Genomic DNA, 10,334 nt, shown 5'->3' with positions numbered 1-10,334 from the left:
GTTCCCAGGTAACATTGAGACCAAACACACAATGCCCTCTAACCACAAGTCACGAAACAATCTTCTACGGTAAGCCTGAAAGACAAATGATAATTGTACTTAAAATGAATCTATTTATACCATCCCTGTCAGGTGTTTATGCTGCTGTATATGACAGTGGCGAATATTGTTGGGCCCCTTAGCTTTGAGTTTGATGAGTGATGGCAGAGTACCTCAGATTTGGCTTCCTGCCCATGACTGTGTGTCTGGACCAATTCACCTTCGTTCACTCTCAGCAAAGCTGTCACTTTCTCCCTCTCTCTCTCAGCACGAGTCTGGATCTGTATGCCAATGTGATGCACTGCCAGTCACTTCCTGGAGTCCAGACACGCCACAAAAACATAGACATCATCATCATTAGAGAAAACACAGAGGGCGAGTACAGCAGTCTGGAGCATGAGGTCAGAATTTTTCCACACCCACTCAACAGACTTTCACACAGCTTCATCTGTTTCTTGCACATTTTCCCTCACATGCAGGGTGTTGACATGTGTGGATTCATCAGTATAGATATTAAAATGTATTATTCTATTAGACATACGTGGGAAAGTAAAAGACACTATTGTTTAAAGATTTGGTTCTTTTGATGGCAAAACTGAATTTTCAGCAGCCATTACTCCAGTTTCCTATGTCACATGATCAGAAATCATATTTATATACTGATTTGCTGCTCAAGAAACATTTATTATCAGTATGATAATAATGAAACTGATTTTTCTTGTGAATAGAAATGTCAAAAGAACAGTTTTTTATAAATGTCATTTAGAGCAATCTATATACAATATATATGAAATATATATTATGTATTTTATATAATTATTACATAGTATATATTGTAGACTGTTCTAAATGTACATGTACTTTATTGTTGTTCATACACTACTAGTCAAAAGTTTTTGAACAGTAAGTTTTTTTTTTAAAGTCTCTTTTGCTCACCAAGCCTGCATTTATTTGATCCAAAGTAAAGCAAAAAAAGCATTTTTTTACTATTTAAAATAACTGTTTTCTATTTGAATACATTTAAAAATATAATTTATTTTTGTAATTTCAAAGCTGAACTTTTAGCATCATTACTTCAGTCACATGATTCAGAAATCAGTCACATATTCTGATTCTGAAACATTTATTATTATTATTATTATGTTGCAAACAGCTGAGTAGAATTTTTAGGTTTCTTTGAATAGAAAGTTCAGAAGAACAGCATTTATCTGAAATAAATTTTTTTTGTAACATTATGTCTTTATCATCGCTTTTGATCAATTTAAAGCATCTTTGCTAAAAAAAAAAAAAAAAAAAAAATTCTGTAATTTCTTTCCCAATAAAAAAAATTATACTGACTTGAAAGGCAACAGCTTTTTATTTCAGATAAATACTGATCTTTGGATCTTTCTATTCATCAAAGAATCCTGAAAAACAGTACTCAACTGTTTTAAATATTGATGATGATGACAATAATAATAATAATAAATATTTCTTGAACAGAATGTTCTGAATGATCATGTGACAGTGAAGACTGGAGTAATGATGCTGTAAATTTAGCTTTAATCGCAGAAATAAATTACATTTTAAATATATTCAAATAGAAAGCAGTCATATTAAATAGTAAAAATATTATCATCAAATTAATGCAGGCTTGGTGAGCAGAGCATTAAAAAAAATTTGACTGGTAGTGTATATCTCTCTGCATGTCACTTTCTATGTCCCTCATTCTTGTGTAAAATCTAATTTTTATCCAATTTCTTTTAAATCTTTTTTTTTTTCTATATCCTAAAATAAACAATCACAATTTCCTGTGTGTTTCAGAGTGTACCTGGAGTTGTAGAGTCTATGAAAATCATCACACGGAACAACTCTCTCCGCATTGCTGACTATGCCTTCAAATTGGCCCGAGAGAAAGGTCGCCGCAGGGTCACAGCTGTCCACAAGGCTAACATCATGTTAGTTAGTCTACTGCTTTGTCGTCTGTATTATTAATTCACACAGTTGTATCACAGCAGAGAATGTCACTGGTCTCATAATGTGTTTTCACTCTCTTCTCCACAGGAAACTGGCAGATGGGCTGTTCTTGCAGTGCTGCAAGGAAGTGGCCTCTGGATACCCAGACATTGAGTTTGATAGTATGATTGTCGACAACACCACCATGCAGGTGAAGTGCTCCTGCACAGATAATCAAACTAATCACGCTGACAGTTATGTGTTATGAGAAGGCAAAAAACTATACCTTTACTGTGGTTATGTTCTTTCTTTCAGCTTGTTTCCAAGCCCCACCAGTTTGATGTCATGGTGATGCCTAACCTCTATGGAAATGTGGTCAGCAATGTATGTGCAGGACTGGTGGGAGGACCCGGTCTGGTGCCTGGTGCCAACTACGGGCGAGACTACGCTGTGTTTGAAACGGTTTGTCTGAAGGAAAAAACAGGCGATTAGCACAATCTTAGTAAAACAACAGCTTTAGGAACGGATGCCTCTATGAGCTTAAAGGAACACTCCACTTTTTTTGGAAATAGGCTCATTCTCCAACTCCCCCCGAGTTAATAAGTTGAGTTTTACCGTTTTGAAATCCATTCAGCCGTTCTCCTGTTCTGGCGATATCACTTTTAGCATAGCTTAGCATAGATCACTGAATCCTATTAGACCAATAGCATCACGTTCAAAACTGACCAATGAGTTTCCATATTTGTTGTATTTAAAACTTGACTCTTCTGTAGTTATATCGTGTACTAAGACCGGTGGAAATGCAAAGCTGTGAGTTTCTAGGGTGATAAGATTAGGAACTACACTCCCATTCCGGCGTAATAGTCAAGGAAGTTTGCTGCCGTAATATGGCCGAAGCAGGCGGAGTATTATCAGAAATGAGTTCCCAGCTAGTTTAGCATTTGCACATGTGCTGCGTGGTATTACTGCTCCTGCTTCAGCCTTATTACGGCAGCAAACTTCCTTGACTATTACGCCGGAATGGGAGTGTAGTTCCTAATCTTATCAGCCAAGAAAATTTAAGCTTTGCATTTCCGCCGGTCTTAGTACACGATATAACTACAGAAGAGTCAAGTTTTAAATAGGACAAATACCGAAACTCGTTGGTCATTTTTGAACGTGATGCTATTGGTCTAATAGGATTCAGTGATCTATGCTAAGCTATGCTAAAAGTGATATCGCCAGAACAGGAGAGCGGCTGAATGGATTTCAAAACGGTAAAAATCAACTTATTAACTCGGGAGGGAGTTGGAGAATGAGCCTTTAAAGGATTTTCAGAACAGAAATTATCAGATAATGTACTCACTCCCTTGTTCATGTTCATGTCTTTCTTTCTTCATTCGTAAAGAAATTGTTTTTTGAGGAAAACATTTTAGGATTTCTCTCCATATAGTGGACTTCTATGGTGACCGTGAGTTTGAACTTACAAAATGCAGTTTAAATGCAGCTTCAAAGAGCTCTAAACGATCCCAGCCAAGGAACAAGGGTGTTATCTAGTGAAACGATCGGTTATTTTCGAAACAAATTGACAGTTTATATACTTTTTAACCTCAAATGCTAGTCTTGTCTCATCTCTGCGATGCGCAGTCTGTGTAATCTGGGTCAATAAGGTATGTTGAAAAACTCCCATCTCATTTCGCTTCAACTTTGTCAAAAAAAACTTCTGCGTTGTAGGATGATTTTGAAGTTGGGAAAGAAAACGAGATGGGAGTTTTGCGACATACTCTTAACTGTACTGACCTAGATCACACAGACTACACATGGGCATTGCAGAGACTAGACGAGCATTTGAGGTTAAAAAGTATTTAAGTTGTCAATTTGTTTAGAAAATAACCGATCGTTTCGCTATATAAGACCCTTCTTCTTCGGCTGGGAACTTTAGAGCCCTTCGAAGCTGCATTTTGGAAGTTCAACCTTGGGGGCACCATCCATATCCATTTTTGTTCTGAAAGTGAACTAATCCTTTAGTATGGCTAGCGTACACTACCATAATATTTCGTAATATATCTGCTCTTTTTATATTTTGATCAAATAAATGCAGCCTTGGTGAACAAAAAAGATTTTCAAAAACATTATCAGCCTCAAACTTGTAAACAGCAGAGTGAATGTGTGGACTGAGTAATATTCACAACCCAGAGTTTATGATGTGCTTTTATTACCTAGTGTATTTAAATGTATAGAAACATATATTTCATGTCACTTGAGTTGAAAGGTTAATTTAAGTTGACACTTGAATAACTAGCATTAAATTTGTTATAACAGGCCACCAGGAATACAGGAAAGAGTATTGCCAACAGGAACATCGCCAATCCCACTGCCATGCTGCTTGCCAGCTGCCTCATGTTAGATCATCTAAAGTAAGTGGTGAATGAGGAGCCTGTGTGTTATTTCAAAAGTGTCAACTCTTGGTAATTTTGCTTATTTTTGCCTTCTGGTTGTTTGTCCACTCTTACGTCTCTTAATTTAAAGGGGATAGCTTACCCAAAAATGAAAATTCTGTCAGTAATTACTCACCATCACGTCTTTCCAAACTCATTGGACCTTCGTTCATCTTCAGAACACAGCTTAAGATATTTAGTAAAGACAATGTAGAATGACACGGAAGAGAAGAAATTGTTGAATAAACTTGTTGTTTTTGTTTTCTTTGTGCACAAAAAGTATTCTCGTAGCTTCGTAACATTATGGTTGAATCAATGATTTCACATGGACTACTTTAAAGATGTCCTTAGTACCTTTCTGGGCCTTAAACATGTCAGTTGCATTGCTGTCTATGCAGGGTCGGAAAGCTCTCGGATTTCATCCAAAATATCTTAATTTGTGTTCTGAAGATGAACAAAGGTCTTGCGTGTCTGGAACAATATGAGGGCGAGTAATTAATGACAGAATTTTCATTTTTCGCTGAACGATCCCTTTAATGAATAGCCATGAATAGCCAGAATTTCACTGTTGTATGAAATCAGCTAAATATGCACTGACAGCAGTTTCTATAGTATTACTGTAGTGCATTGCTTACAATGTTTTTTTTTTTTATAAGCTTGGCTTCTCTTTCTCTTTAGACTCCATGACTATGCCAACATGGTCCGAGGTGCAATTCTCACTACCATGAACGAGACCAGGGTTAGTCGCACCCACACTTTCTAACTTATTAACCTACCTGTCCACATTTTAGGGTGGGTCTAGCACATCATGTACAGCAGGTTTTAAATCACAGCTGACTTTAACAAATGAGAGTTTTGTCAGGTCTGATTTCCTGCTCCTCAAGGTACCAGTTAGACAAAGACGTTCTTAGCATTCTTTGGATTGGTGCATAAAAGAACTCTTTGTAGTAATTAGTCAAGTTGTATCACTGTATACAGTAGTCAACATTTGAAGTGGATCAAAACCTTTCATTAAAGTTGTCCTAAAACCAAAACAATATCCATTCTTGTCTTAGGACAACTTTGATAAACTTTTTTGATCCACTTCAAATGTTGACTACTATATATTGTAATATAGTTACACTAGCATTCAAAAGATTGCTGTCAATACACTTTTTTAAAAACGTCTTTTAAATGAAAATGAAAAATGTAATTTATTCCTGTGATGAATTTTCATCAGCAGATTTTTTTTTAGGATTCTAAAAAAGGATCCTGGGATCCTTTTAGGATTCTGTGTTTCTATTTCAAACAGCATTTGAAATAGAAATCTTTTGTGAAATTATAAATGTTTTTACTTAGTATTAATCTATACATTAAGTATAAATGTGTAGACTTTTATTGAAATTCTATTGATTTGCTCACCAAGCATGCATTTATTTAATCCAAAATACAGCAAAAACAGTATTCTTGTTGTTGTTGTTATTATTATTATTATTATTATTATTATGTTTGAAAACAGCTAAGTAGAATTTATTCAGGTTTTTTGATGGATAGACAGTTCAGAAGAACAACATTTATCGAAAATAGAAATAATAAATAATTTGTAACATTACAAATGTATTTATCATCACTTTTGATCAGTTTAAAGCATCCTTGCTAAATAAAAGTATTAATTTCTATCATTTGTTTCCCAAAAAGAAAAAAAAAAATATATTTACTGATTCCAAGCTTTTGAATAGTATAATGTATAACAGCTTTTTATTTCAGATCTGTGGATCTTTCTATTCATCACAGAATCCTGAAAAAATGTACTCAACTGTTTTAAAATTGTAATATTGATGATGATAATAAAAATAATAATAATGTTTCTTGAACAGCAACTCAGCATATTAGAATGATTTCTGAAGGATCATGTGACACTAAAGACTGAAGTAATGATGCTAAAAATTCAGCTTTAAAGGAACACTCCACTTTTTTTGGAAATAGGCTCATTCTCCAACTCCCCCCGAGTTAATAAGTTGTTTTTTGTTTTTTTTTACCGTTTTGAAATCCATTCAGCCGTTCTCCTGTTCTGGCGATATCACTTTTAGCATAGCTTAGCATAGATCATAGAATCCTATTAGACCAATAGCATCACGTTCAAAAATGACCAACGAGTTTCCATATTTGTTGTATTTAAAACTTGACTCTTCTGTAGTTATATCGTGTACTAAGACCGGTGGAAATGCAAAGCTGCGAGTTTCTATGCAGATAAGATTAGGAACTACACTTCCATTCCGGCGTAATAGTCAAGGAAGTTTGCTGCCGAATATGGCCGAACAGGCTCATTGGAGAATGAGCCTATTTCCAAAAAAAGTGAAGTGCTCCTTTAAAATCACAAGAATAAATGACATTTTAAAAATATATTCAAATAGAAAGCAGTTATTTGAAATAGTAAAAAAATGTTCACAATATTACTGCTAAAATATTACTTTTGCTGTATTTGGGATCAAATACATGGCTTGGTGAGCAGAAGAGACTTCTTTTAAAAAACATTAAAAATCTGGTAGTGTATGTTAGATTCTTAGTTGCAGAGTAGTATTTTTACAGTTTGAACAATCAGAATCAAATAATTTTCTGAAGAGTTCACATGCTTGTTGCATATGTCTAAGCATGTAATGTCCTCTGTGTTGTTTCCTGTTGCAGTTGCACACAGTTGACATTGGGGGTCAGGGCACTACCTCCGAAGTGGTTCAGTCTATCATGAGGATCATCCAGAGTGGTGGCCCCCTCACCACTGAGATCTAAACGGAGTCAGCGTCACTCCACCACTGTCGGTACTAAGCACTTCTTTCTAGCACATCATCATTTTTTGCCATTTAGTCTATAATCCATGGCCAGGAGCCAACAAGCCTGAATTATTGTAAATGTCATTTCCTGTTTGCTAGGGCTGTTAATGTTTTAACTTTCTCAGAAGTTTTCTTGTAATATGTCCCCTCCATCTATGCGTTCTTTGTTCTGTCTTTGATTGTTGATGCAGTTCTGGCTTCCACTAATATCTTTTCCCCCTGCATTTTATTTTCAGCTTCTTAAGGACATCTGCACTTCATTTATGTCTCAATAATGTTGCTTTCATATGAGACAAGAGATTTATTCTTAAATCCAGCAGTCCTTACGGGGATCAGGGGTGGAGATGTTGTCACATGAAATACATAATACTTCAGCATTGTGATTGTGGTGTTTCTTGGGCATAGTTGTCTTTCCATGGAAACTGCAGAGTTTTTAGATTTATCTTATTGTATCTAAAAGGTTATATTGTTTTAATGCTACGCTAACACAGTATTTATGAAGAGGGTCCTGCATTGGATTTGTGTTTCCGCTGCTCACTTGCATTCCGTATTTTATTCATTCTTACTACGCTGTCCTCAAACACCACATATTCATTTTGGGTTTATACCTTTTGGCCCGGTTTCACAGACATGGCTTAGATTAAGCCAGGATTAGGCCATAGATCAATTAGAACATTTAAGTAATTTTTATAAACATGCTTACAAAAAACATTACTGGTGTGCATTTTGAGACAGAACAAAGGCACTGATAGATTTTAAGATCAATCAGTGCAATTTTATTTCAGTTGAAACTGCTCAGACTTAGATTTTAGTCTATGCTTAAGCCTTGTCTGTGAAACCGGGGGTATATGTTTACTTTAAAGACTCTGAACAAACTGCAACTGTCCACTTACAATATTATACAGTTGATGTCAAAAGTTTACATATGCTTTGCAGAATCTGCAACATTTTAACTATTTTACCAAAATAAAAGGATCATACAAAACGCATTTTATTTTTTTAAATTTAGTCCTGACCTAAATAAACTTTTTGAATTTGAAGATCAGGGTAAATTTAACTTATTTTGTCTTTTATTTTCTGTAGCTTCTGAAGGGCAGTACTAAATGAAAAAAATATATATATATATATTTAGGCAAAATGAGAAAAATGTACACATCTTCATTCTGTTCAAAAGTTTTCACCCCCAGCTCTTAATGCATTGTGTTTCCTTCTGAAGCATCGGTGAGCATTTGAACCTTCTGTAATAGTTGTGTATGTGTCCCTCAGTTGTCCTCAGTGTGAAAATATGCTAAAAAAAAAAAAAACAATTTGTGGGACCTGAAGGATTTTTCTGAAGAAAATCGGGCAGTTTAACTGTTCAGGACAAACAAGGGACTCATGAACAACTATGACTAAACTAAACAAAAACTATATGTAAACATCTTTTTTTATGTGAAATATCTTATTCAGGTCAGTACTAAATAAAAAATAACATGCATTTTGTATGATCCCTCTTATTTTGGTAAAATAATTAACGTTTTGCAGATTCCGCAAGGTTTATGTAAACTTTTGAGCTCAACTATACTTGTATAAACTACAGCATTTTACTTTTTTCACTGCCTTAAACAGTTTTTAAACAGGACTTCATATTCTGGATGTCCATGAGATTATATTTTTCTTTAGACTTTATGCTGCGGTATTATTTACTATTAATACTTAATGTTGGTCTGATGTTACATCAGTTAGTTTGGGCCTTTGTTCCTGTATTGTCTTTTGATATGCATTGCTTAACACTGTTTTGAGTTAAACATGCACATTTACCATCATGTCATTCAGGTTTTTTTGAGTAGCATAATTGTAATAATGTAAAGCAGTGGTTCTCAACTTTTTTGACTCCAAAACTTTCCTTGTCTATTGTCAATTTCTGCCTGAGATATATATATATATATATATATATAAATTAAAGTTTAGCATAACCACGTATAGTCAATATAAATGTAGTTTTTTTTTTTTAAGTTTTTTTTTAGTTTACATGACTCTTCCAGGTCTAGAAATCACACCTTTAACATTAATTAAAGTTTAAATTAAAACCATTTTAAGTCATTTCCTAGTTGAGAACCACTGCTGTAAGGGGTTAAAATCTTCTAGACTGTTGCACAAATCCTTAATGACTCACTGGTAATCCAGAGACATAATAAATAAAATGTTTGTCCTCTTTAAAATGTCTTGCTTGTTGTGTCATCTTAAGCTGGTAAAATCACTGGCAACATCAAATTGAACACAGACTGAAAAATTGGATGTCACATTGGATGTCCTTTAAAGGGATAGCTCAAATGAAAATTACCCCATAAGTTACTCATCTTCAAGCCATCCTAGGTATATATGACTGTCTTATAAACTGTAGATAAATGCAGTTGAAGTTGTTATAAAAAAAATGTCCTGGTTCTTCCAAGCTTTATAATGCCAGTGAATGGGCATTTAGATTTTTAAGTCCAATAAAGTGCATCCATCCATCATAAAATGTACTCCACACGGCTCCAAGGGGTTTAATAAAGACCTTCTGAAGTGAATTGATGTGTGTGTAAAAAAAATAAATAAATAAATAAACATATTTAAAACTTTATAAACCGTAATCTCTAGCTTCCACTAACTGTGGCGTTCAAGCGGATAGCGTAAGCTCTAGTGAGAATATGCTAGTCTTGTGAGAACCAAGTTTCATTTACAGCAAAGGAAAACCAGTCTCCTCTTGGCTTATATCAAAATCCTCTGACTTTTTTCTTTACAAATCCTCGTTTTTGTACTTCTAATTCATGCTCATCTTCTACTGGAACGTCACTCTTTTGTGAACCCATGTACGACAGTTATATACTTTATTAACCCTCTAAGGCAGATGTTCTCAAGATCCACTTTCCTGCAGAGTTTAGCTCCAACCTTGATCAAACTCACCTGCCTGTAATGTTCTAGCAATCCTGAAGGCTTTAATTAGCTTGTTCAGGTGTGTTAAAGGTCCCATATTGTACACATTTCTGGAGGTTTGTTTTAGTTGTTGATGTCCTTAAGAATATATATTTGCGGTATAAGTGCCAAAATCCATCTCAATATATTTTTACAGCTCCTTTTTTAGGAGCTCTGTCAAAAACAGGTTGATTTTGGCCCA

The 10,334-nt window shown here is 34.7% G+C and overlaps 1 protein-coding gene across 2 annotated transcripts; it reads left to right on the top strand.

Annotated features, from left to right (window-relative positions):
* The first annotated feature begins 12 nt into the window (after positions 1 to 12).
* idh3g (isocitrate dehydrogenase (NAD(+)) 3 non-catalytic subunit gamma) lies at positions 13 to 9,399 on the top strand. Of its 2 annotated transcripts, none has more exons than XM_073823101.1 (9): positions 13 to 69; positions 308 to 440; positions 1,843 to 1,976; positions 2,083 to 2,185; positions 2,290 to 2,436; positions 4,276 to 4,370; positions 5,070 to 5,130; positions 7,056 to 7,182; positions 7,435 to 9,399. In XM_073823101.1, the coding sequence occupies exons 1-8, from the start codon at positions 32 to 34 to the stop codon at positions 7,155 to 7,157; spliced, it is 813 nt and encodes a 270-aa protein (XP_073679202.1). In that variant the 5' UTR covers positions 13 to 31; the 3' UTR covers positions 7,158 to 7,182; positions 7,435 to 9,399. The 2 variants fall into 2 exon arrangements, with proteins under 2 accessions (XP_073679202.1, XP_073679201.1); XM_073823100.1 differs by having other exon boundaries at positions 7,056 to 7,186.
* The last annotated feature ends 935 nt before the right edge of the window (positions 9,400 to 10,334 follow it).

This window comes from Garra rufa, chromosome 18, assembly GCF_049309525.1.
Source record: "Garra rufa chromosome 18, GarRuf1.0, whole genome shotgun sequence".
NCBI lineage: Eukaryota > Metazoa > Chordata > Actinopteri > Cypriniformes > Cyprinidae > Garra > Garra rufa.
This window is presented reverse-complemented; position numbering and strand designations above follow the sequence as displayed.

Bases quoted from the DNA above. Each gene is read 5' to 3' on its own strand.
- idh3g (XM_073823101.1), top strand. From the start codon at position 32: ATGCCCTCTAACCACAAGTCACGAAACAATCTTCTACG. The intron at 2,186-2,289 runs GTGAAGTGCTCC...TCTTTCTTTCAG, and splicing joins TCGACAACACCACCATGCAG to CTTGTTTCCAAGCCCCACCA. The intron at 2,437-4,275 runs GTTTGTCTGAAG...TTGTTATAACAG, and splicing joins ACTACGCTGTGTTTGAAACG to GCCACCAGGAATACAGGAAA.